General features: G+C 42.4%; 2 protein-coding genes across 6 annotated transcripts; one reads left to right on the forward strand and one right to left on the reverse strand.

Moving 5' to 3' along the window:
* Window positions 1-137: 137 nt before the first annotated feature.
* On the forward strand, window positions 138-4747 carry cnih4 (cornichon family member 4). Its single transcript, XM_029451345.1, has 5 exons — window positions 138-269; window positions 1031-1099; window positions 1310-1422; window positions 1854-1994; window positions 2086-4747. The coding sequence occupies exons 1-5, from the start codon at window positions 201-203 to the stop codon at window positions 2111-2113; spliced, it is 420 nt and encodes a 139-aa protein (XP_029307205.1). The 5' UTR covers window positions 138-200; the 3' UTR covers window positions 2114-4747.
* A 705-nt stretch (window positions 4748-5452) lies between these two features.
* wdr26a (WD repeat domain 26a) lies at window positions 5453-26776 on the reverse strand. 5 transcript variants are annotated; one of them, XM_029451341.1, is made up of 14 exons: window positions 26102-26776; window positions 24513-24612; window positions 24257-24313; window positions 22768-22904; window positions 19473-19570; window positions 19164-19320; window positions 18690-18828; window positions 18446-18586; window positions 15569-15688; window positions 11637-11782; window positions 11195-11273; window positions 10940-11069; window positions 10378-10572; window positions 5453-7604 (listed from the first exon to the last, which is right to left on the reverse strand). In XM_029451341.1, the coding sequence occupies exons 1-14, from the start codon at window positions 26395-26397 to the stop codon at window positions 7582-7584; spliced, it is 1818 nt and encodes a 605-aa protein (XP_029307201.1). In that variant the 5' UTR covers window positions 26398-26776; the 3' UTR covers window positions 5453-7581. The 5 variants fall into 5 exon arrangements, with proteins under 5 accessions (XP_029307201.1, XP_029307200.1, XP_029307204.1 ...); XM_029451340.1 differs by having other exon boundaries at window positions 5453-7686; XM_029451344.1 differs by having other exon boundaries at window positions 5453-7776.
* Window positions 26777-27600: the final 824 nt, after the last annotated feature.

Here is a 27600-nt window from a genome sequence, read left to right on the forward strand (position 1 = left end):
TATGTTTTTTCTTTAGTTAGTCCAAAGCAATGTTATGAGGTGCGATATATTCTGTCCAGTTCCTGGCTGTGCTGTCGTCAGCTCCCCTCCTGTCCGCTAAGTGGCGGTACTGCAGTACAATATCTGTCACTGTTTCGGGCAGACGCTCATAATCGAGAACAGGCCGGAAATGAAAACAAATCACTGACGGAAGAAGAAAAATGGAGGCGGCAGTGTTCATTCTGTCACTTGTGGACTGCTGTGCACTTATTTTCCTCTCGGTCTACTTTGTATCCTTTTCGGCTGTATGTTTTCAAGCTTATTCGTCAAAGCGGCTAACTGACCGAAGCACCTATGAAGTCCCTTGTTTACATGAACGTTAACTAGCTTACTGGTTAGCTAGCCGCCTTGTTAAGAGTCAGTGACAGGTTAGCCTGAACTAAGTTAACAGTAACCTGCTTTAACAGCACAGTAACCGGAGGACAAGCAGTGGTTACAAGAACGTAAAAACAAAACGGGAAGTTAAATTGACATTTAATCAAGACGACTATAGTGGGAGATAAAAAAAAAAACACATTTGTAGCTTGCTAACGCTTACCCCTGTCGCTATTATTGATAAGAGCACTTTAGCGCTGAAAATATGTGATCATTTAATGTTGCTTTGTGAGTCATTCACCTACTGATGCCCTGAAGTTGTTCTTACAATAATAATAACTAGTTATTCCAACTGCTGTCTTTAACCAATATAGCTAGCCTAGTTTAGATGAACTAGATGAATTATGGTTTCATAATAACCATGTCAATGATGTAACGTTACAACGCTTGAGGCACATTGTGTACGAGTTCCCTTTGTGTTCTTGGCATGGGGGTCGCTGTCAATTGGATATGCTTTAAATGAGCTAAAACTATGTCTGAAAGCCATGTCTGAAGTAGTCTAAAGTGTATATGAGCTATATTAGTATGTCTTCTAAACAATGAGGAATGAGAAAGTTGACATGAAAAATATATTTTCTCTATTCAACACTGAGTGGCACCTTGACTGAAAGCTCAGATTATCACCCTGTCTGATCTAGAATGTGACTACATCAATGCTAGAGCCTGCTGCGCCAAGCTAAACAAAGTAAGTCACGTTAGTATGGATTATTACTGTCAGAGGAAATGCATACACCTCACAGATGTTTACTCCTTTTATTTTAAATGTTGTCTTTTATTTGTAATGCCTTGTTACTTTTTTTTATTGTATTAAATATGATGATATGTCTTTTTTTTCATAGCTGCTACATAAAGAAATTCTGATCTATGATGTATGTTTGATATTTTGTGTTTCCAGTGGGTAATTCCAGAGATGGTCGGCCAGTGTCTCTCCACTATGCTGATGTTGGTCTCCATGCACTGGTTCATCTTCCTCCTCAACCTGCCTGTATCAGCCTGGAACATTTATAGGTATGCTCATACTGCTCATATTTCCTGCATTGTCTGCGAGAGAACATGTTCTTCTGTGGAGTTGGTATAATATGACAATGTAACTGAGACGATAGATATTTAGCTAGGCAGTTTCTACCGCAGTAGGAATTCTTTTAACATCTCTGGGTGAATTTGACCATTGAAAGCAATGTTGCTAATCAATGAGCAGGACAGCATTATGGCGATATTTGATTTTTCAGGTATTTCATTCACTGGATTAACTAAAAGACATTCCTATCTGATCTCTCCATTGAATTATCAGTAGATCTACAATATGTTAAAGTACATAAACGGTGAGGATTTTATCTGTATCCTCTAGTCTTCCATAGGTAAGAACACAGAGTTCATGTGTTACTGTCCAGTGGTGGTGCAGTCAGGCTCCTGGGTCACCTCTCTTCTTGTCCCTGCAGGTATGTGAAGGTTCCGATGGGAAACATGGGCGTGTTTGACCCCACTGAGATCCACAACCGGGGTCAGCTCAAGTCCCACATGAAGGAGGCCATGATTAAACTGGGTTACCACCTGCTCTGTTTCTTCATTTATTTGTATAGGTGAGAGCAACAGCTTCTTCAGACACACTTAACATTTAATGAAGTACACAGTCAGTTCTGTATTAACACAAATCTTTCCTGTTTTTTCCAGCATGATCCTGGCTCTGATCAACGACTGAAGCTCCCCAGCAAGCGGCCAAATTCCAAACTCCAGGCTTTGCTGTCCCCCCTCACATCCTGCGCCTGTACTGTATGCATAAAATCTTTCAGAACAGCAGCGAGAAGTTTACTATCACTGTGGTCTTACTGAGGTTCACACTTTAATTTGTGTTGTCAGATCCCCAGAGTTTTGACTTAATACAATACTAAGGTTAATATTTAACCATTTAACACTTCAGTACCATCATGACAAAATCTCCTACAACTAAAGACTATCTTGCGATGGGATCACACCAGCCACAAAGCCAAATCGGGGACTTAGAGGGGCGACAATACCAGCGTTGCTGTCGCGGCTGGTAACAACAGCTGTGTTTTATTGTGAAGGGGATAAGTAATGAGTTATTTTTTCAACATCTATCTGCAACACTAAGTAATTACAACATCAACACAGTAGCTGTAAGAAATATCAGACATTTTCACTGTAACGTGAGCAAGTAGGCTTCCCGGAGTCATATTATCTAGCTGAGGAATATTATATCTGAACATAACATGGAATTCTTGAGTGTGTTTTTTCACCAAAGCCAAATTGTGAAAAATGCGAATAGTGCTTCAAACCTTAAAACACGTCTTGTTGTGCCTCCCCACTTTAGCCTTATATTGAGCACCTAAATATTATTGCTTTGCTATTTCTTTAGTCCTAAAGGCTTTTGGTTTTAGGACTCTATAGCAGTAAACAACTATTAGCTGAGTGATGAAGTCACACTCCCTCTATGTGTGTTGTAATCCGAGCTTCTCTGTGCTGTGTTTACATATCCGTTCTGGCTGCGCATGCATGTTAGTGCATGAGAGTCCTGTGTGTAGCCAGCTAATGGCTGCTGCTCTGCAACACTTCATACGGTGGTTACCGCTGATAACGCCGTCCCGGCCCACAGCGTTGTCGCGGAGACGCAACAGCTACCCTCCTGTTCCCCCTCAGGTTGACGCTTTCGACTCCGTCAGCACTGTTGCCGTTGTTTGCAGTGTTTTGCTGTTAGCACTGTATGTTGCTAGCCACCGGCTCATCCTTCGCCATCTTGAGAGCCGTGTGGAGGCAATCCCTCCCAATCATAGATATCCTCTCAATTCCTAATTGAGAACTTTTAACGAGCAGTTTTGCCCACTGAACTACCACTCGCTGGAAGTTTTCTGTTCACAACATTCTCTGTGACTCTAGAGACTATTACATTACATTACATACATTACATCCCAACAATCTTTCCACGCTCAAAGTCACCTGATCAGATTTCATTTTCACTCTGATGTCTGGTCTGAACAACTGAACCTCTTGAACATGTCGGCATGCTTTTATGACTTGACCTGCTGTCACATGATTGGTGACCGAATGATGACTGCATTAATGTACCTAATAAAGTGGCTACTGAGTGTATATATTCTTATATTTTGTGCTGTGGTACAGTACAAATCTGAGCTGCTAGCCCTTTTATCAGCTTGTGTTATCAAACCTGATATTAAGCAGCATTACTTCGTGGCTCGGTGGAAGACTTCACACACATCCCTGTGTAGATATGAAGGGCTCATTGTAAGGTTATTAAAACACAACAGCTCTTAGTTTCAAATAATTATACTCTAACGAAAACATAGTTATGAACACTATGTCTTTTTCTGCCGATACCAATCTGCACATTTACGTCACCTGCTGTTGAATGTAGTCTTTGTGCGGTGGTTCTGTGTTCTCGCTCTGATCCTATGCTGCTGTTGCTCCTTCCTTCTTCTCAACTTCCCCAGTTAAAATCATATTTGGTCAAAGCATCAAAAGTAAGAAATGTTGAAATCGGAGGTTTGTGATGGTATTGAAGTGTAGTGAAAACTCTGTTAATGTGCACCAGTGATCCTCAGATGGCGGATCACTGAGCCTATTCTGAGACTTTATGCATACAGCCAGGACCTGCCAGACTTCTGGCATCACACTCCATCTCTGATCAGCAACCGCAGCTCAGCCCATACACAATATTTGATTAATATACATATTTGCCTCAATATGAGTATGTGCATGCATTCATCACACACATCTCTAAATGTGATCGCCTGATTGGTCAGCTGCAGTGGCGTGTAGGACTATCGCACTGAACCACACACATCAGTCCTCTCATTGTGTCTGGGCCGAAGTCTTGTGTTGAAGATGTCTCATGTCTGGATGTGTCTGGATTCAGGGGTCAAGTGTTCTGCCATAAACTTGTTGTTCTATTTAGCGTGCAAAGAAATGGTACTGTATGTAAGTAATGGCTGTTGTATAGTTACTGTATGAGTGGCAGTTTAATTAGAACTATTGAATTTGACCTCAGTTATGCACTGATGTTGTGTTTACAGAATGACCTTTGCATTGAACACACACTGTATGTTAAAGTCTAACTTTCCCTGTTTGAAATTTCCCTATATCAGCAGGAGCCTCAGCTTCCCACTGGGACAGATGTGTGACTGAGCGATCATGACTGTTCAGTACATTGGTACCTGCTCTGTATTCTGGAGCCATCTCTCTCTTCAGTGGGGGGGTGAACAGAGTTCTGTTGATCAAGTGTGTCTGATTCACACTAAACTGTCTTATGCAGTATCTATTTTTGGGAAGGGGGTGTTTCATAAATAAAAATGAAAGACAAGTTGTTTGTCTGAATCCTTTAGTTTTCCCTCCCATGTTCCCACGTAGCATTGAGGTTCAATCCAATTGTGTCAACTATTCAATCATATTCTTTTGTTACTGTGTGTCTTCAATCCCCACATCTGATCCATCCATGTCTACACGTTTTTATTTATGTGAACAAAACGCTCTAGAAACTCTAGCTGTGTACGATACAAGTGAAACACTGTTAGCTTGTATTCTAAAATGGTTCAAAATTAAAAGAAAAATATAATTATCAGAATAATAAAGTTGTCTTTAGCCTCCTGTATCTGTATTCGATGTCCATTGGACTGGACAATCAATGTTGTACAAATCTTCAAATTAACTTTAATTCAAGTTAACTTCAGAATGGAGCTGTTGTCATAGCAACAGGTCTACAACAGCTCAGTTAGCTGGATCATTTCAAGGTGAGACCCGAACATGGAGCATTTCTTCTGATAATTTGATAATAAAATAGATATTTGCATAGAAAGATATATGCTGATGTTCTGACATGAGTCAACTTAACCTTAAATAGTTAGTTGGACTATTTAAAACTTCACTTTTCAGTCGCTAAAACAGACAAACAAACGTGACGTCGATGCACGCAGTGTCTGACGGGGTTCTGTCCAACCCAAAGGGTTTTGCTCGGACACAGAGACATGCTGTTCTACGTATAGATCAAGTGAAGGACATTTCAAAGTGATTTAAATTTTAAAACCCTGAATGCTTTATTTAAAATATGCATACATAACACTTCTCCTACATACAATACAGAACAGTACAATCACTTTGTAATAACACATTTAAAATGTAAAATGGTTTTCTGGCAGAAATTGCCTGCAAGCAAACTAAGTTCCTACTTTGGCTTCTCACAGCGAGAAGAGAAGCCTGCAATACTCGGAATAAACAAAGAAAGTTGCAAAAGCTAGAACACCACTTCTGTGATTAAATCAAGTGTGTGTGAGACATCTATTGTTGTGTACCACGAGCGTGTGTATATGCTGTGATGGAAGAGTTCAAGCTGGCGATGGCATCTGGGCAGATGAACAGGGTTCCCACAGTCCTGCAGTTATCGTCAAGCACTGGAAAGGTTTTGGAAAAATAATTCTCTGTAGAAGCAGTTTGGAAAAATGTCACAAAAAGAAAAAAATTAAATATCTAAAGTGTAAGTTTTTGTGGATTTGAAACAGTAGTGCAGTCGAGAAAATTTGGTATGAAGCTCTGAAAGAGCAGCTGAAACCTTTCAGAATTTGACATAAAAAAAAACCAGGCATGGGAACCCTGAAACACGTCATCCTGTCTGCCATTTCTACACAGCCTCATAATACATGCCATAACAAACAAATATACAGCACATCATAGAATATCATATTAGGCAAGATTGCTCTTTTAACTCTCTGAAGGGAAACACTTTGTAGAAGTTCATAATAACCTTTTGTTACACTTGTATATAAATGTGTTAAACGTCGAATGTTACAAATACACTCCATCATGTTGTTACTGTGTGTCAGCTCACTGGTGCTACACTTAAAGGATAAGGCTGGAAATGTTCTACTTCTTTCTTTTCATCATGAATCTAAAATAATGACTGTCCTACTAAAAAGTAGTGTATGTATCAGCGCCTGATATATATTATTCCTCTGTGTCACACTCACACAGACACACACTTTGACTCAATTCCACACATTTTATGTTGCCTCAAATATTCAGAGAGCAACACATGTGACAGGGTAACACCAGAATAACACCAGCCTTATCTTTAAACACAGTTCACAGTTGAGTCAGGATTGTGGGGGTTCCACTGGGGAAATAAATAAAAGCCATACATGAGGGAGTGTCTCTTTCAATGTTATATCTCCACTTGTAGTAAATAAAACACAAACACCGTGATAAGTTAAACTTAGAACATGTAACTAAACCAAGTGAAATTCATACGAAGAGGACCAAATGTCAACAGGCTGCAATGGAAACAGAAATAAAGAGTAAATACAGAAGCTAGAGCAGAGATGTCAAAGCAAAATAAAGAGCAAATCCACACTGATGGCATGAAGGAAATTCCACAGATAATCCATACGCAGGGGTCGACAGATAATCCTTTGAACTCTAAAGTTTTCCTCACATTGGCTGCTGTACACTCTCAGAAGGCATCCAACAGCTCAATGCATTTGAACAGATATAGCCGGACATACTGCTAGTGTCCTTAGCAATCCTATGAAACATGCTCATCAAATACTATTCTCTCTGGCTATGAGCAGCAAAGCTGGAGGGGAAAAAACTAATAAAATGTGCTCTGCATGAAAAAAGACAAGATAACGTAGATTTCTTTATTTAAAAGATACTCTCCAAATAGGTGCATCCATCACGTGTTTCTATAGTTAAAATCTCTAAATAGGTTCAGGAGGTGAAAGAGGAAAACAGTTATTCTGCTTCTTGTTGTGAGCAGCTCACTCAGGACTGAGGAAAACTAAGAACACACATCCTCCACAAGGCGCTGCTACGTCACAGCCTAGCACAAGTCAGAGAACTACTCATGAATAAATAATGCAGTTGATAATAAATAAGAGGTGGGTGGTCCTGGATGGTGCTGAGGGAACGGGTTGGACAGGAGGAGGTGGGTCAGATACCGGAGGTCGTGGAGCCAAGCTTCACACGGCCGGCTCTGCTCGCAATAATGTGACTGGGTCTGACATCTCTGTGTTGTGACATCTTGACATGCAGCACCACGGGCCCCGTCTCCAGGAGGCTGCTGTCTAATGACCAAAGCTTGTCCTGCTTCATCCATTCAAGTGTCTACAGAGTCTTAATGCTCCTCAGGTTCACAGCAGCAGATCATCAGCTGTCCATGCTGCAACATTCTGACAGCACAGGAAAAAGACAGGTCACATCATCATCATCCTCTGCTGCTCTGTGTACACACGCAGCCGCTCATGCTTTTTGCTGCCAGAATGGAAAATAAAATCAGCCGAGTCACTCTGTGTCAAAGTAACCCAGGAGTCCTTTGTTGCTCTTCCTAATATTCAGTCTACCCTGTGTGATATAAATGGGATGGACAAAATATTACAAACAACGTGTTGGATGCTGGTAAGAATCACTCATTGATCTTTATTCTGTAGATTCATGCAGGTGTGCCATCGCCATATAAGATGATGAAAACATGCAAAGTTAAAGTTTTACAGCAGGCAGATTGGGCAAAGCATGGTTAGTGTTGGCAGAGACTGCAGTGTGGAAAACCCTCTACTGTTACTCTAATGTACATGTTAGACACAGTTGCATCATCTCAGCCAAGTGATAAAATCCATTCATTAAAGAAAACTTGTCAAAAAGAACAACAACTTACAAGTAATTCTCAGATCTTATAAGTAAATCATGAACACCCATTATTAGCCACGCCTCCTCCACATATCATTGAACCCTTATTTGATAAATATGAACAGTTTTTCTCTTTTTTCTCTAAAAGGTTGTTAGGAACTCAATTACTCCCAGACTCAACCTGACGTTTGTCATAAATCTAAACAGCATTGCTAACATGAGCTCATCACGTTCCCTGGATTCTTCCAACCCAAGAGGAATATCAGTCAATCTTTCCATTTATTCCAGCCATAATCAATCCTTCATTTAACTTCTGGTCAAATGCCTGAATATTCTAAGTCAGCAGCTTCTCTTGACCCATCTATTTTAAATATCTAAATTTCCCTTCTTAGCTGAGGAAGAAGAACATCTTACAGATTGCTATTGGCAACTATAGATCCTCCACTGCCCAGTTCACTCATGGAACATAAACTTAATTTAATTTAACTTAACATAATTTTTCATGAGTCGAGACTTTTTCTATGCACACAAAAGTCTTATTTCTCTTAAATTGTGTTTAAATCTGTGTTAGTGAGCACTTCCACCTCACAGGTGTGGCATATCAAGATGCTGATTAGACAGCATGATTATGCATAGATGTGCCTTAGTGCTTAGACCTTAGTGGTCACAATAAAAGGCCACTCTAACATGTGCAGTTTTATATTGAAAAAATACATTTATTAAAAGTGTTTTATGTTTATTTATAAGTAGTTTAGGCTTCCAGGCAGAGAGCAGTCAGTGCACTGTGGCCGATTAACTTAATCTACAGATAACGTGCAGATTCTTGTTTTCCCCATCGACCATTTGAAGTAAAATTTCAGTCGCAAGATTTTCTTTGATTGACTACAGCCCTACACTTCTCCTTCACATAGAGTTGATCAAGTTGTTGGTTGTGGCCCGTGGGATGTTGGTCCACTCCACTTTAATGGCTGTGAAGTTGATGGATATTGGCAGGAACTGGAACACGCTGTCATATACGCCGATCCAGAGCATCCCAAACATGCTCAGTGGTGACATCTCTGGTGAGTATGCAGGCCATGCAAGAACTGGGATGTTTTCAGCTTCCAGGACTTGTGTACAGATCTTTGCAACATTGGGGCCGTGCATCATCCTGCTGCAACATGAGTGGTGGCGGATGAATGGCACAACAATGGGCCTCAGGATCTCTTCACGATATCTCTGTGTGTTCAAAATGCCATCAATAAAATGCACCTGTGTTCACTGTTTGTAGCTTATGGCAGCCCATACTATATACCCCAAAGAGTCTTCTCCAAAGTGCCAGACTTCATTGAAAGTGAGCAGTTGCCCACTCAGTCGGTTACAACAACAAACTGTCAGTTCAAGACTCGATTCAGATCACAGATGTGGAGGTCCTGGGCTGTTGTGGTTACACGAGGTTTGTGGATGTAATGCCAAATTCATGGAAATTACATTGTAGACGGCTAAAGGCAGTGAAATGAACCTTCATTCACGGGCAACAGCTCTGGGGGACAGTCCTGCAGTCAGCATGCCAACGGCCCGCTGCCTAAATACTTGCGACATCTGTAGCTTTGTGTCGTGTGATGTAACGGCACATTCTAGAGAGGTCTTTTCTTGTGACCAGCCTAAGGCACACCTGTGTAGTATCATAGCAGTCTAATGCCACACCTGCCAGGTGGATGGAAAGGAGTGCCCCTAACATGGATTCTAACAAATTTGTGACCATAATTTGAGCTAAATAAGCCTTGAGAGAAAAACACATTGCCACTCAGACATCATGTCGTCGGTGTGGAAGTTCCTCAGTAACAAGAAGAAGACATTGAGCTCGCAAGTCCAAACTAAGCAGCAGGAGAACAACCTTAAAAACATTTGGAACAACTAACTTAGACACTTATTGTCATCCATCCACATGCATGGTGATGCATGGTCACAAATACAGAGCCCTGTATTCTTATTTATTCATATAACTTATTTAAAGACTTTCCTCTCAAGTGATTGATTGCTCACACAATGCACACGCTTTGACAAAAAAAGTCAAAATTCCAACTTCATCGAAGCCACGAAGAGTTATTACGCATTTTCCAATCAAGATTATAATATACAGTATTTTTAATTCATTGACATGAGGCTGAAGCGTCGCTATGTTAAGGAGGACTGTTGCAGAAAAAAAAGGAGAAAGAACAAACTGTGGATTCTGAAACTACAGAAACTAAACTGTTGAGGAGCCAGATGAAAGCAATGGCTGAAAGATAACCCAAAATTTTCCCTAATAAGTACACGTACTAGTTTTCATGTTCATACCATTGTGCCCCTCTGCATCCTGGACATCCAGGAAGGGGGCGGGTCCCCAGATTCGGACGGTCCCATCGTCAGAGGCGCTGGCCAGCAGTCCAGGCAGGACGGGGTTCCAGCTCACACAGTTGACTGTGCGGGTGTGACCGGTCAGCTCTGCGATGGGCAGCTCACTGCGCCGGTGCCAGATGTAAACTTTGTGGTCTGACAGGAGACAGAACACTTTATCAGTTGCTACCAGTGTATTGGATTAGACAACATCTCAGGCTTGAATTCTGCTTCTCTACGTTCACCTGGTCCCTCGGAGATGAATGTATGGCTGTTTTTCTTTTATTTCATAATTTAATGCGCATTGCCACAATAATTTGGTTTGATTGTTTGATCCTCTGTGTGTTTGCAGAGTTTATTCCTGTCTTACGTCAAACATCCATCCTCAGTCTGTGGCCCTGGAGGAGCTTTGTCATGTCTGAGAAAACCCTGATGACGTCATCATAGTGATGTCATGTGACCTTCATCTGTCTGATGCAACAACAGAAAGCAGTTTTTTCTACTAAACATTATACTGTCTTGCCTTCACTGCCACTAGCGATGAAGTCTTCATTGTGCCCTCCGAAGCAGGAGTGGATGGTGTAGAAGCCCTGGGTCACCCCTTGGTACTTCCTCACCAGCACCCGGTCCTGCAGGTCCCATAGGTGCACTCCCTACAAACACACAGAATTTGTTGAACACACACATTTCAAAATCAAAATTTGAACTGAACTGCAACTGTAGCAACTAGCTGAAGTTCAAATGAAAGGGAAGTATATTGTGGTGTGAAGTAGCTCACCTGAGTTGCAACATTGAGCAAAGCTAACCTGCCATTTCTGGAAACAGTGAAAGACATGATGGGGTGGTCCTCCTGCACTCTGGAATGACAGAACACACAACTCAACCACAGGCAGAGATACTACTGATGCAGATAGGCACACTGCTGGGCCATCAGAATTAATAGGTATGTCACAAGTAGGTTAAACATGCACACCTACATTTGTAATATGACCCAATCAATTAACCAGGCACGTCTATATCGGATAAACTGCCTCTGACTCTCTGGTGCCTCGGTTCAGTCACTGGAATCTTAAATTGATAAGATCTGGACTATTTTAAATCAGACACACACACACACACACACACACACACACACACACACACACACACACACACACACACACACACACACACACACACACACACACACACACACACACACACACAGGGTGGTGACTTACATGTTTCTGTCCGTCAGATCCTCAAAGTTGTATCCACGGATACGTTGGTGGGTGTCGGATGCAAGGACGGTCCGGCCCTCACTCAGACACCACAGGCACTGTACCCGAACTCCTTCCCATGAGTCCAGGAGGTTTCCATCCAGGTCCTTGGAGTCAGGAGAAAACAAAGCATTCATGAACATCAACACCACTGCTACAGGGAACTCACAGATCATTCCACATTTGACTTAAGGTCAATATTTTCTTCTTTTTTTATTTGAAAACAAAACAGTTTATTTAGTCAGTTTTTGATTTTAGTTTTTGAAAACTGAACAGGAAAGACATTATCAGGTCCAACATTATGCAGTTTCAGCACTTCTGATTCTGAGTGAAAAGATGAGGTCTGAACATTCACAGCTTTCTGTAAATGTAACAATGTAGCACATAGCAATCCACATTCTACCTCCTCCCGCTGAGTGATCTGACCTGGGACACTAAATGAATGGTCATAAAGCAACAGGACCGCCTCAATGTAATCTGTGCTCTGAACTGAGACTGCGTGGTCTCCTAAGGTACACACCAAATGAATATATCCCGGGTGATAGCTTCTGAAAGAAAACTGCATTTTCCGTATAGTTGTGCAAAGACTCTGCTTAATAAAAGTGTCACCTCGATGAAAAACACTTTAAAGAACATCCACAACATGAAAGGACTTACTACTAAACTCAATATTTTCCCCATGACCTATTGTGTCAAGACCCCCCCTCACTGCAATCTGATGTCACCTTTCACACCTCGGTATGAAAACTCAGCCAATTATAACGCATCCCAGAGATGTGTTCGCTCTCTTTCTGCTCTGCCCTCTCCCTCCACGAACCTCCACAGAGCCACCGCGGTTCCCAACAGTTTATCATATATGGCACCATTATCACACATGTTATGATCTCACAGTAATTTGTGAATTAGCTTTAAACATAGCGACACAAACAGCTGAGGACTCAAAGCTCCCGCTTTATATGTCCTACTACTGATATGTAATGAGACTACAATAACTGGCTATCATTTAACTTTGTTACAAAGTTGGTGCCTCATTGAGATGATTTAATGTCAAACCAATTCATATGAATAATACTTATATTTAATATAATAATTCTAATAGCCATTTTAATGCACCTACTTCATTGTAGTGCCAGTTATCAAATCCTATTTATGATTTCATCCATATTAAAAGTTATATTCATATTAATTATCAATAATATTTGTTAATAACCAGACTTGCTCATACTGAACCCCAACATTACCAAAGATTAGGAAAAGACAGAGCAGCTCGTACGCTGCTGGAAGACTATGAACAACAGCTATTTTCCCTACTAGACACACTTGAAGCAGGATATTTTTTCATAATAAAATTACTTCAAGTTGTACATTTTCTAGACTTAATTTGAATGCATCCGTTTTGGACAGATTGCAGTGTCGGCGTCTTCTAACATAATACCAGAGAATGTCTTCCTCTCTGTTTCTCAGGTTGTTGGCGAGCGTGTCCATGCATACATGCTGTATCATCTTCTGACAGCAGATGTGTGTTATAATAAACTTATATTCAAGCATTGTTTGTTTGAGCTGCGTGATGTGTGATGAGTTCTGCGAGTCTCTGAGACATAATGCGTGATCATGAGGCTTTCAGAGGTATTCAGCATGACAACCATAACGACAGATGCGATGCCGTTATGGGACATATAACTTCCTGCTGCTCCACACATGAAAATCCATCCATCGTCCACCACCGCTCATCCCGGGTCGGGTCGCAGGGGCAGCAGCTCCAGTAAGGAACCCCAAACTTCCCTTCTCCGGGCCACATCCGCCAGCTCCAACTGGGGAATCCCGAGGCGTTCCCAGGCCAGTGAGGAGATATAATCTCTCCCCGGGGTCTCTTCCCAGCTGGACGTGCCTGGAACACCTCCCTAGGGAGGCGGCCAGGTGGTATCCTTACTAGATGGCCGAACCACCTCAACTGGCTCCTTTCAACGCAAAAGGAGCAGCGGCTCTACTCCGAGTCTCTCACGGATGGCTGAGCTTCTCACCCTATCTCTAAGGGAGACGCCAGCCCCCCGTCTGAGAAAACCCATTTCGGCCGCTTGTACCCATGATCTCGTTCTGTTTCCAGAGTCCTCCCGGATAACATAACCCGGAAGGACTCCTTCTTCTTCCCTGACACCGGTGTCCACCACGGTGTTCGAGGGTTACCGCCCCTTGAGGCACCTAAGACCTTGAGACCAAAGCTCCTCACTGCAGCTTCAGCAATAGAGGTTTTGAACATCGCCCACTCAGGTTCAATGCCTACAACCTCCACAGGGATGTCTGAAAAGCTCCGCCAGGAGGTGTGAGTTGAAGATCTCCCGGACAGGGTCTTCCTCCAGATGTTCCCAGTTCACCCGCACTACCCGTTTGGGCTTACCAGATCTGTCCAGAGTCTTCCCCCACCCCTTGATCCAACTCACTACCAGATGGTGATCAGTTGACAGCTCCGCCCCTCTCTTCACCCGAGTGTCCAAAACATGCGGCCTCAGATCAGATGATACGATCACAAAATTGATCATTGACCTTTGGCCTAGGGTGCTCTGGTACCACGTACACTTATGAGCATCCTTATGTTCGAACATGGTGTTTGTTATGGCCATTCCATGACTAGCACAGAAGTCCAACAGCAAACGACCATTGGGGTTTAGATCAGGGAGGCCGTTCCTCCCAATCACGCCTCTCCAGGTGTCTCCATCGTTTCCCATGTGCGCGTTAAAGTCTCCCAGCAAGACTATGGAGTCCCCTACTGGAGCCCCCTGCAGGGCTCCATTCAGGGTCTCCAAGAAGGCCGAATACTCCGAACTGCGGTTTGGGGCATAGGCACAAACAACAGTCAGAGTTTTCCCCCCATAACCCGAAGGCATAGGGAGGCAACCCTCTCGTCCACTGGCATGAACTCCAACGTAGCGGCGCTCAGCCGGGGGCTTGTGAGTATCCCCACACCTGCCCGACGCCTCACACCTTGGGCAACTCCGGAGAAGAATAGAGTCCAACCCCTATCCAGGAGTACAGTTCCAGAGCCAAGACTGTGCGTAGAGGTAAGCCCCACCAGATCCAACTGGTAGCGCTCCACCTCCCGCACTAGTTCCGGCTCCTTCCCCCACAGAGAGGTGACGTTCCATGTCCCCAGAGCCAGCCTCTGCTGCCCGGGTCTGGTCCGTCGAGGTCCCTGACCATCACTGCCACCCGTGTGACAGCGCACCCGACCCCAGCGGTTCTTCCTGTGAGTGGTGGGCCCACAGGATGGATGGATGGGAGGCACCACGTAGTTTCTTCGGGTTGTGCCCGACCGGGCTCCGTGGCAAACCCGGCCACCAGGCGCTCGCTGTCGGGCCCTCCCTCTGGGCCTGGCTCCAGACGGGAGCCCTGGGCTTCCTCCGGGCAGGTCTCTCCTTCTCTTTCCCTTTTTTTCATGAAGTTGTTTTGAACCATTCTTAGTCTGGCCCCTTGCCTGAGACCAATTTGTCTTGGGAGACCCTACCAGGAGCACAAGGCTCCAGACAACACAGATCTCAGGTTCATAGGGACACACATACCTCTCCACCACGGTAAGGTGATGGTTCCTGGAGAGGTGTATTTTTATGTTAAAATACTAACCCAGATATAATCCAGATCACACTGATCTACAACTGCATTTTATATATCAGAATATCATATGAATTACATACCAAAGGTTCCTATTGTGAACAAACAAGCAGCATGTAGGCATTGGAAACACCCTTATTAGACAAACTGTGAGCTGGACTGGCTTCGGTGCTCCACACCTTTAGTACACCTCGAGAAAGGTCTTTTTTCCAAAGTGTGCAATGCACTGTATGTAACGCTGCGAGCCTGTGGGCACACACAGAAGAGTGTGTGCTGTGAAAGATACTCACACACTGGTAGAACTGGCCTCTCTGGCCTCCGGTGACAAAGCGTTTACCATCTGGATTCCAGGCCACGCTGGTCAGGCTATCTTCATGAGACTGACTCATCTTTGTCCGTAACTCCCCCGTCTACGCAACAGAACCGAGGAGAGAGAAACATGAATGAAAAGATCAGACCACACAATCTACAACATACTGATTTGGAGATTTCTGTCATGTGACCCGATAATTAGCTGAAATGCATCTCGTTAGCCAATACGGTCTCCCCCAGTCTCCCTTCAAGTTCCAATGGGTTTTATAAAAGACTAAATGCAACGTGAAGGCTGTATGCTTGGGCCCAGCTGCCATAACCATAGCAACAATATAATCTTTGTCATAATTTACCACATCATACTGAAAGAAAAAAATATATAGAAAAAGTTAAATAAAATTCACATTTCTCGCTTGAAATGTTATCAAAACGTATTTGAAAGCTGAAGGCTGAATTCATCATCATCATCATATCATATTTGATGTGAGGGAGCGTGGTTCTGACATTATTATAGGCTTTATCATGATCATATCTAAATGATTAGGTCATGACAAGTATTGCTAAAGCGTTTAGTAAAATACAGATTGTAATTTTTTCTAATACAGAGTACATACTGAAGACACGCCAAACTAATTCTTAAATAATTAAATACAAAGCGTTATTTAACTAAACTGCATGAAAATGAAAGCAATACGAGTTAGAAATGAAAGATACACAGCAGACAGGTATCTGCAGCAGAGACAAACTGACTCAATGTTTCTACACATAGAAAGAAACAACTTTTACAACAAGGCACCAATAATCCTCAGTGTGTCATAGACAGCGTTATTTACACTTCATTAAGTTTCCCCTGACTCAATAAAATGGTCTTTTAACTTAACACCCCAAAGTGACAATTTACTGTTAAAATTAAAATGAGTGCTGTTCTCTCTTTATCCTTTTTTTTTTTTTTTTTTCGATCACACCATCAGTTCTGTCACATGGATGTTGCATTTTACTATGTTGTTTATCCTGTATTCTTTTAGGGAGTTTTTAGGGAGTTTTTCCTTGTGCGGTGCGAGGGTCTAAGGACAGAGGGTGTCGTAACCTGTACAGTCTGTAAAGCACACTGAGACAAATGTGTAATTTGTGATATTGGGCTATATAAATACATTTGATTTGATTTGATTCTAATTATGAGTAACAAATATATTTGACTAGAGCTAAATAGTTAATTGCAGATAATCAAACAAGTCCGGATGCATTTTGCTCTATCAAGAAGCATTTAAAACCTACAATCTTAGTTCATTTTTGTTTCTCTATTAGAATATTTGAGACCGAGTAATTGCCCCAACCGAAGGAGTTCAAATATCTCAGGGTCTTGCTTCACGAGTCAAGGTAAAAGGAACCGTGAGACTGACGGGCAGATTGGTGCTAATGCAGGTGTTGTACCGTACTGTTGTGCTAAAGAGGGAGCTGAGAAAGAAGGCAAAGCTTTCCATTTACCAGCCGATCAAAGTTCCTCCTCGATGGTCCTGAGCTTTGGGTCGTGACCGGAAGAATGAGATCACAGATACAAACACCTGAAATGAGTGAGTCCATATGTCATCTTGCCTGACGACGTCTAGGGATCCCCAGGAGGAGCTGGAAATCTTGGCAGAGGGATGTCTGGAATAATTAGCTAAGCTTGCTGCCACCATGACCCGGCCCACGATACGTGGAGGAAAATGGATGGATGGATTATCAAATCCTTTAAATCAAAAGGTGTATACTTATATACACAAATCTCACCATACCTTTTCCTATCACTACATAACTGAAGTCCATAATAAAATGTTGCCTTTTGTTGCAGGGACCCTCGTCAGCAGTTTCCAGCCTGCACTAAGAAAGTCAGAGTAATAAACAAATACATAAATAAAATCATGCAGAGGGATCCTCGCTGCCTCAACATTATTATGAAAGCCTGTTGTTGATTTATGTTCAGCACAGAGCTGACAGCAACTTTCTTTTTTGTTTTATTTGTTTGACTTTTATCTCTGCATAAGCCTGGAGGGGGATAACTTGTTCTTTTCTGTTCTGTGTGTGTGTGTTTGTCTGTCTCTCCACAGCTAATCTTTCTCAAGGACTCGTGGTTGCGTATATTCAGAAGTTTTGAAAAACAGTTTTATACTCTCTTTGACTCCTCACTCCTATTAACGTCAGCGATCAACAACTGCTTTGGTTTGGAATTGTGTTTCCACTCGTGATTAGGGATTGTCATTGTCCAGATTTGGTAAATCCAGAAGGATCCCAGATCTATTTTCCCCCAACACTGATGCCTATGGTGGTGGCTCGATAGCTCAGTGCGTAGTTCTTTATGTAGCGAGTGTGTGGTTGAGTGCTGAGAGTGACGGTGCGCTCAGGGAGGGCAGGCAGGTGTTGGCGATCGGAGAAGAGGGAAAGGTTAGTAGTGAAGTTGTCTCGTGGCAGTAAATGTAAAGTGTAGGTTACAGTTTACCCAAAAATAAACCCTGCAGCTCTACCCAAGAAGTTCCAGTGTCTTCCTTCCCGGCTGCTGGGCGGAAGAGAAAGGAGTTAAAAAATAGACTTCGAGGGGATGCAGTTACGCCTGTGAGAGTTTATCCTGCATGGAGTTGCTGCACACAGCTGCAGAGATTAAAATAAGAGCTCATCTGTTGCGTGAGATGTACGAGGGAAAACATCTGATACGCTGGCGGTCAGACAGCGGGCATTGTGGTCTGTAGTCGTTCATTCAAACATTACAGCAATGACCGAAGCAGCGCACCAGGTGAAGATCTGCACTCCAAATGTTGATCACAATGTAGTCACACAGGAAAGAAGCTAATGACCAGCTGACAGTGTGAGAGATGTTGTACCTGTATATTCCACAGCCACAGCTCAGAGCAGTCATCCGGACCACAGGCTATCAGATACACATCATCAGGGCTCCATGCCAGGTATGAAACACCATAAGCATGACCCTCCAGAGTCTTCATCAACTTCAACTGCTGGGTTTCCTGCCAACCAACAGTTAAACAAGTCAATAACCTGCTTATTCAACTCTCACACGCCCACTCATTTCCCTGCTCTGACACTGATGATGAGTAGATTATTTATTACCGTGTCCACGTGCCACACAATGACTGTGGTGTCTTTGGACCCGGTTGCCAGTTTTGTGCCGTTGTTGGAGAACTTGCAAAACCAAACTTCATTGCAGTGTTCAGTGAGAATCTGCTGAGTGTAGCAGGGAAACTGCTTCCTAAAGATTAGGAACATGCACAGATATCAGCTTCAAAATTCTAATAAAACATAACAGCGTTTATGGTCAGACACATTGGACACATCTTATATCACTGGCTTTGATGTAGTTTGAATGATTATATATTTATTGCAGACTTGATCAATACTACAGTCATTGGCAAGGGAAAAAACCTGATTTGAACTTTGAACATGGAGATGATTATAGTGTTCAATGGACTAAATATTGTTTACACAACACGGCATGTAGTAGTAGTGTCCCACATTAGTAAATGACAATCAAATTCTTCTAAAGCATAGAAAGGATCCTGGGTGGAGCCCTGGGACAGTCCTTACCGGCTGCAGGCGTGGTCCAGCAGCAGAGACACAGAGTCCAACCCACTGTCCAGCTTGGTGTTGTGGTAGAGGCAGCGCTCCCTCTGCAGCTCAACCGCCTGCTTCAGCAGAGTCTGCAGGCGGCGAGGAGGCAGCATCACTGACGGAGGCAGGTATGCTTCACACACACACACACACACACACACACACACACACACACACACACAGAAAGATTCTAATTAGTGCAGAACATATAGAGACCAGATACAGTAAAAAAAACAGCAGAGTATGGAATCGACCACAAAGCCCAATCTAACAGACGTCACTCACTCTGCAGCTTGTCCAGCAGCTTTGTTCGGGATGCTGTGCCTTTGCCTTCCCACTCTGCTTTGACTCGCAGATCGTCTGCATGACAGCACATCAGGTACCTTCATAACACAGGAGGACATTTGCTCAGCTGCTGACACAGTCACACCTGCTCACACAAATCTATCACTTTGTCAGTGTATGGATCTGGGCCTGTTGTACAAACCCCAATTCCAATGAAGTTGGGACGTTGTGTAAAACGTAAATGTGGCAGTGGGGTGTAGTTAGGGCGCCGGCTGCTGGGGAGAGACAGGAGTGTCCCAGCTGGAGGCCAGACAGCTGAACGGAATCAGGTAATCAGTCACATAATAAATGCATGGTGATGGCCTGGTTCTGTTCTCTTGCAGTAGGCTGGGTTCCAGAGGAGACGGAGACGCTTCTTCAGCCACGAAGCAGCGGAGTCTGGAGAGCAGCGGACAGCAGAGCGACGGACAGGAGAGCGACCTGTCAGCTGTGCCTGTGATAGCCGCTTACCTGTGTGCGAATAAAGCTGTGTGTGTGACACTATACTCTCTCTCTGTCATCCCTGTAGCGGACTGTGGACAAGAGGCTCCACAGTAAATAAAAAACAGAATACAATGATTTGCAAATCCATTTCGACCTATATTCAATTGAATACACTACAAAGACCAGATATGTAATGTTCAAACTGATAAACTATGTTTTTTTGCAAATATTCATCATTTTGAATTTGATGCCTGCAACACGTTCCAAACAAGCTGGGACAGAAGCCCATTGCGTTACATCGCCTTCCTTTTAACAACACTGAACACGCGTTTGGGAACTGAGGACACTAATTGTTGAAGCTTTGTAGGTGGAATTCTTTCCCATTCTTGATTGATGTACGACTTCAGTTGCTCAACAGTCCGGGGTCTCCGTTTTTGCGCTTCATTATGCGCCACACATTTTCAATGGGCACAGGTCTGGACTGCAGGCAGGCCAGTCTAGTACCCGTACTCTATGCAGAATGTGGCTTAGCATTGTCTTGCTGGAATAAGCAGGGATGTCCCTGAAGAAGACGTCGCTTGGATGGCAGCATATGTTGCTCCAAAACCTGTATGTACCTTTCAGCATTAATGGTGCCTTCACAGCTGTGTAAGTTACCCATGCCGTGGGCACTAACACACCCCCACCCCATACCATCACAGATGCTGGCTTTTGAACTTTGCGCTGATAACAATCTGGATGGTCCTTTTCCTCTTTAGCCCGGAGGACACGACGTCCATGGTTTCCGAAATCAATTTGAAATGTCATCACACCACAGCACACTTTTCCACTGTGCTTCAGTCCATCTCAGATGAGCTCGGGCCCAGAGGAGCCGGCGGCGTTTCTGGGTGTTGATATATGGCTTTCGCTTTGCATGGTAGAGTTTTAACTTGCACTTGTAGATATAGCGATGAACTGCGTTAACTGACAATGGTTTTAAGAAGTGTTCCTGAGCCCACGTGGTAATATCCTTTACAGAATGATGTCGCTTTTTAATGCAGTGTCGCCTGAGGGATCGAAGGTCACGGCATTCAATGTTGGTGTTTGGCCTTGCCGTTTACGTGCAGAGATTTCTCTGGATTCTCTGAATCCTTTGATAATATTATGGACTGTAGATGATGAAATCCCTAAATTACTTGCAATTGTACGTTGAGAAACATTGTTCTTAAACTGTTGGACTATTTGCTCACGCAGTTGTTCACAGAGTGGTGAACTTCGCCGCATCCTTGCTTGTGACCGATTGAGCCTTTCGGGGGTGCTCCTTTTATACCCAATCATGACACTCACCGGTTTCCAATTAACCTGTTCACCTGTGGAATGTTCCAAACAGGTGTTTTTTGAACATTCCTAAACTTTCCCAGTCTTTTGTTGCCCCTGTCCCAGCTTGTTCGGAACGTGTTGCAGGCTTCAAATTCAAAATGAGTGAATATTTGTAAAACAACATAGTTTATCAGTTTGAACATTAAATATCTGGTCTTTGTAGTGTATTCAATTGAATATAGGTTGAAAAGGATTTGCAAATCATTGTATTCTGTTTTTTATTTACGTTTTACACAACGTCCCAACTTCATTGGAATTGGGGTTTGTACAACTCATAAATACTCTTTTTTCTGTTCTAAGATTATTTTAGATCATATCTTCCAATCCCAAGAAATAAATGCTATATTCAATTTACATGGAAGGATAACAAACCTAGAATAAATCATAAAAAGTTGTCTATGCCGAAGAGTAAAGCGCCGTGACTTTTATCTATAGCACCTTTGATACGATGCCAGATTCCCCAGAGTACGGGGTTTTGGATGTACAACTTGTACTGGATGGAAGGACAGATAATCACAGAGTGTAACCAATATATTTCTCTAGCATCATTATGGTATTGTACCAAACCCATTGGACACAGGAGGTTAGGTACCACATGTACTTCTCTCCCTTCATGTCCACTATAGTTTCAGGAGGCGGTAACCCAATGATCGACACAGCATTGTGTAGGACAATGCCATAATTCCATTTTTAGAAAGGAAAACAGAATTCAATCTGAATGAATCCTGTCTATTCTTTTTTGCAATTAAAATGGATTATTACAAAAAATTAAAATGGATTATTACAAAAAATAACGAAATATTTTTAGGCTTTCATCCAAAAGTTCATGGCAACCTAAATAGGTTGCCATGAACTTTTGGATGAAAGCCTAAAAATATTTGCCAATGAGAGGACAATGGTTTCAGGCGTATATAAACTTCTTCTCCTTTCCTCCTGCACAAAGCAATGTTCAGACCCAGAGAAGATGGAGCAGGACATGGGTATCTCACTCCGGGACAGAAGAATGTTATTCCTCACAGCACTATGCCGCCTCTCTTTGTAACATATTGGACTCATAATATTCACTCTGGCTTTCAACCTTGACGACTGTTGAGTCCAATAAATAATCAGTCTATCAAAAATAAAAGGGTATATTTATGTTTTGGAGTTCAGATCATGTGCATGCATGTGTTCCTATGCTTCCTGAACAGGCCCTGTCAATCAAAGCACAGAATCACTGCTGTTCAACTCAGACGCAGCAAAGCCACCTGAGAGGCTGCCAAAATCATTTTACTACATGTCCGAGGGATTTGACACATTCTGCTGCAAGATGGAAAAAGCTAAACTTAACCATGAAGACAACGAGCTGCAGTTCACATTATAAGTGCTGTGAAAGTCTCTCTGTAAATGCTAACTCTGCTTCCATCGACATGCCAGAGTATGTGTCAGCTTCCCTGTGTGCTGGTGAACTGACCCGCTCAGAATGTGGATACGCTCAATGTTGTACTTGAGCGGAGTGAGTTCAGCTCTGAGGACCTGCAGAGCCTCCAGTACCTTCCCATCCTCAAGATACTCCAGATACTTCTGCTGCAGCAGCAGGAACTTCATCCGCTGGACAGGAGGCCAAAAATAACAAAGGAGGACACAAAGAAGACATTGTGTTCTGCAACATTTACCCATATGGTGTCAAGACAGAATATGTTTCTACTATCAAAATGACAATATGTCATTACCAACACACATGATTGAATTAAGTGTTTATTTTCTATGTATTTGAAACAATCAGCAATTATGTTCTGTGCATTTGGTGAATGTTTATGAAAGAGAGTGTCAGTCAATAAAAGCATCACAGTTGGAACACACTTGAGCAATGACCTGTGGTACTTTTGCTGCAGGTATAAAAACTTTGGCAACATGATATTTGACAACATTTTCATTTTTCTCTGTGCATCAATGATAATCTAGTATATTAGAAATATTTTAAGTGATTGGCTGTTATAACTGGCTCTGTCCTGCTTTGGAAAAGGGACCTTTTGTAATAATAAATGCTTCACATTTAAATAAAGATAACTTGCAGTAAACTGTGAAAGAAAGCAGTCAAAACATTTGAAATGTGTTGGATTATTTAACAATTTCACAGTTATATTTTCTATTATTTATACAATTGCTTATTTTATAATGTCTTATTTATTGATCTAATTTTACAAAATACTGCACAAAATCATCTGTACAGTCACCATATGTTAACCTAACACCAAGGCTGGATCACCAACCAGGCAATACGGACCGCTGCCCTTTCTTTTGTGTAGAAATCTAGTCTTACAATCTTCATGCTTGCAAAGAGCCAACAGTCTTACTGTCATGTTTTAATGATACACAAGTATACCTAGAACTTCTGTACACAGCACAGACACTGGGCGGAATGGAGATTTAATGGGGACCCAGCAGCTCCTTTCCCCCCTCAGCAGGTTAATCTGCAGAAACATTGAGTTCTACAGGCACAGACTTTGTGTTGTATGTCTGTCCTGCTTATTTCATCTTAAACAGTCCTGTGCAGAGAGAGTGGACACTCTGAAAGCAACACACCAAGAACAAGAACCAATTGTCACAGAGATGTCACAGACCCCTGAGCGAGTGCCAGGAAGCCTTCAAACTGTTTAATGATTTGCACGGCCTGGACATGCTTGATTTATTTTTGTTCTCACAAGCAGACATAAAGTACTCATGGAAGTCAAGTTATTATTCCTGTGGTTGTTCTGCTTGATGGTTTCCCTTTTTAATTCTGTAGTACTGACACATGCAAGCACTAATTACTGCTGGTTCCTTTTATTTTGTCCCTATTTTCAGAGCTTTGTGCTCATGGCTGCCATGTTTGTGCACTGCACGTAAAATGTTGATTTGTTGATGAGACAGAATAGAGACAAAGCTGTCGGTCAGTGGTCTGAGGATCGCTGGGCACTTACCACTATAGCACTTGGAGAATGCATCAATGCCTTCAGTTCATTTAGATCACTCTCAGCCTGGATCAAGAGAGAGAATGAGTATAAAGAACACACACTGGGGTAGGTGTCACTACTGATAACACTCACTATCACAGATTTTTAAGCACTGTAACAATATTTTTTTGTCAAATGAGAATTCCTCTATTTGGTCTAAATAGAGTGAACAGATTACAGTTATAAGGAGTATGGATATGCATTTCAGATAACTTGGCCCCACCTTATCCCACTCTCCTTCCATGACATGATTGCGGAACTTGGTGGCAGAGGGGTGCTCGAGTCTGCATCCAGACTCCTGCATCAGGAGGTCCACCGTCTGACTGTAAGCAGTGGACGCAGCAGAAGACAAATCAATTAGCATAATAATAATAATAATAATAATAATAATAATAATAATAATAATAATAATAATGACCTGGGAATGGCACAGCACTCATGATCAATTTTTAACACAATAACTGGAATTAGAACATGTAACGTCTTGTCATGTGTTCAACTGATAAATAACATGTCTGTGTGAAACGATGCACAGAATATGCCGAGCCACAGACTTGAGAAAGAGAAAAATAGGTGAGTTGAGCAAAAATTCATGATACTTTCTATGAGTTAATTATTTGTGTTTAGAGCAGGGGTGTCAAACTCATTATAGTTCAGGGGCCACATACAGCCCAATTTGATCTCAAGTGGGCCGGACCAGTAACATCGTAGCATAATAACCTGTAAATAACGTCAACTCCACATTTTTCCTTTTGTTTTAGTGCAAATAAGTACATTCTGAAAATGTTCAAATTTAATAAACTATCTTTTTACAAAACATTATGAACAACTTGAAATTTCTTAAGAAAAATAAGTGCAATTTCAACAATATTATGCCTCATAATTATCATATAATTTACACATGTGCGTTACAACTTATAGATCACAGTACATCTACAAAGGCACAAACATTTAGTCACAGGTATCTGGAACTGAACAATATAGTATTTTACTTTATGATCCAATCAACTAATTTTTACACTTTCAAAAGTCATCCCGCGGGCCGAATTGGACCCTCTGGCGGGCCGGTTTTGGCCCACGGGCATAATGTTTGACACCCCTGGTTTAGATTATGGGCTGGTGGTATGACACAACAACATATTTGAAGAGGTCACCTTGAGCTCTGAAAACTGGTTTCGTGCATTTTTCACTAATTCCGGACATTCTACAGACAAAACAATTAATCTCTTGATCGGGATTTTTTTATTTTTTTTACAGATTAACTGATAATGATAACTGATAAAGCCTTTATAGTTTTTATACTTCATCTTCATCTTACTTTTTGTCCAAACTTGACATTTGTTTTTTTAATGTTAAGGAACACATTTTCCTTATTGGGAACAGACAGTATCTACCAAGCTGTGAATGAACTGCCAGGCTCACTGTTACCATCTTCCATAAAGTTCTGTTGTGTTGAACAAAGATGCGACAGGAAGACCAATATAACCAATTCTATTAAAAACTTCAACCCTGTGCGTGATGGTGTCGTCCACTGCGGATCACTGTGCCAAACAGTGTACAAAGAAAACAATGAAAACAATGATCGCTTGATGGCTTATGTAAAGGCCAAATTCACCTGCCAGCCCTTCAGATTCGTAACATGTATTCAGCAATGTTTGATCATGTTAGCGCATTGCTGACATACAGACCCGCATCAAACTGTCTGATTTTTCAAGTGAGGTTTGAGTTTGTTTTCCTCCCGACTCTGGAGAGAAAACAACATGTCCACGGCCACCATGACTGATGACACAGTAGTTCAACCGGCTCACTTACTTGAGACCTAAATCGTGTAAATGTTGTCCTATCAGCCGGATGACATCCTCCTCAGACTGAGACAGACGCTTCTTCTTTTTCACGCCCGAGTTGACATCCGACGTGCTGGTAGCGTTGTTGGACGCAGGCTGGACTGACACTCCGTTGTTGTTGCTGCTGACAGTGTTTCCATTGTTGGTGCCCGACTCCAGTCCATTGGAGTGAGCTACTCCGCTGGAGGACGACTCACCATTCTGCGCACCGTTTTGGCAGGACAGTTCTGAATCTCGGTCCTGTCCTGCCCCGTTAGCCTGCATGTTACCGCTGTTTAAGCAGATGAAACGATGTGTATATAAACGAATGACAGGCGCAATGGGACACTGCTGGGATAAGAAAACAACCGGTACAGCCACCGACAGGCCCACTGACCCAGATGCAGCTCCGAACTGCCCTGTTCCCCCTGCGGCCGAGTCTCCGTGTTTGTTTGGCGGCGGTGGCGGCGACGATAAACCCGGATTTCGACTCGGACAACGAGGAAACGGAGGCCTGAGTTATTTCGACAACCGCATTTTGAAAAATTCGGTGGTATTTGGCGCTGTCAGGTACCGTTTAAGCCGAGTTTAAGTTTTTTGGTAGAGCTTGTTATTGTTGCTCTCAGACAGCTGCAGCCCTGACATACGCAGTGACGTCAGCGGAAATTCCTCCACGTCTTTTTACGCGGCTGCGTCGCCGTTAGAGGCGCTGTCCGCAAATATTTAATTTCACGTGCACAATGTAGGTCTCAGTCAAATTCAAATAGTTCAAATCATACTAATATTGTGGTTGATTTATGATTTATTGATTTATCAATTATTTACACACATAATTGCGGACCATCATTTATTCTTCGTGTTGTATAATATAGTTATAGGTACAGGAAAAAGATTCATTCAAATGTTAACATTAATAATTAATTTAATTTGAGGATGAATCATTTCACACATGAATTAAAGAAGACGTCGACCTCACTCCTGGCAATGTGCACATTCACTGATTATATTCTTGACAATTACTTTTCAGAGAAGTTTATGTTGTCCAGCGCTGTTGTCTCAAAGATCCAATCTATTCTTTGTATTTGCAAGTGTGCCACTAGACGTGCCAGTGTTGGGGCTGCATGTAGCCTACACTTAAAGGCATGTGATCAGTTATATTGGGTGAATATTTCACTGGCCTACACATAATTCTAAAAAAATCACAGTTGAGTACCCGACAATAGCTGTGGGTCCCTCCTTTAACCAAAGACAGTCAAAGGAGCGGGTGAAGGGTAAAGCTGTATAGTCCCACTCAGGGTAGCATGTTTATTTTTCCAATTCCATGAAGTGAAGAACATTTAGCCATTGTGAGTGTGTTGAGGAGAGAAGCACTTTTCCAGTTCAGCAATACCATGCACCGAGCCATTAAAAGTTCAAATGCAAAACAAGTTGTGTTGGATGGCACTGGGGAATCATATGGTAGAACTAAGTGTATTGTAAACAGACTCC

This window comes from Cottoperca gobio, chromosome 16, assembly GCF_900634415.1.
Source record: "Cottoperca gobio chromosome 16, fCotGob3.1, whole genome shotgun sequence".
In the NCBI taxonomy this organism is placed as follows: Eukaryota; Metazoa; Chordata; class Actinopteri; order Perciformes; family Bovichtidae; genus Cottoperca; species Cottoperca gobio.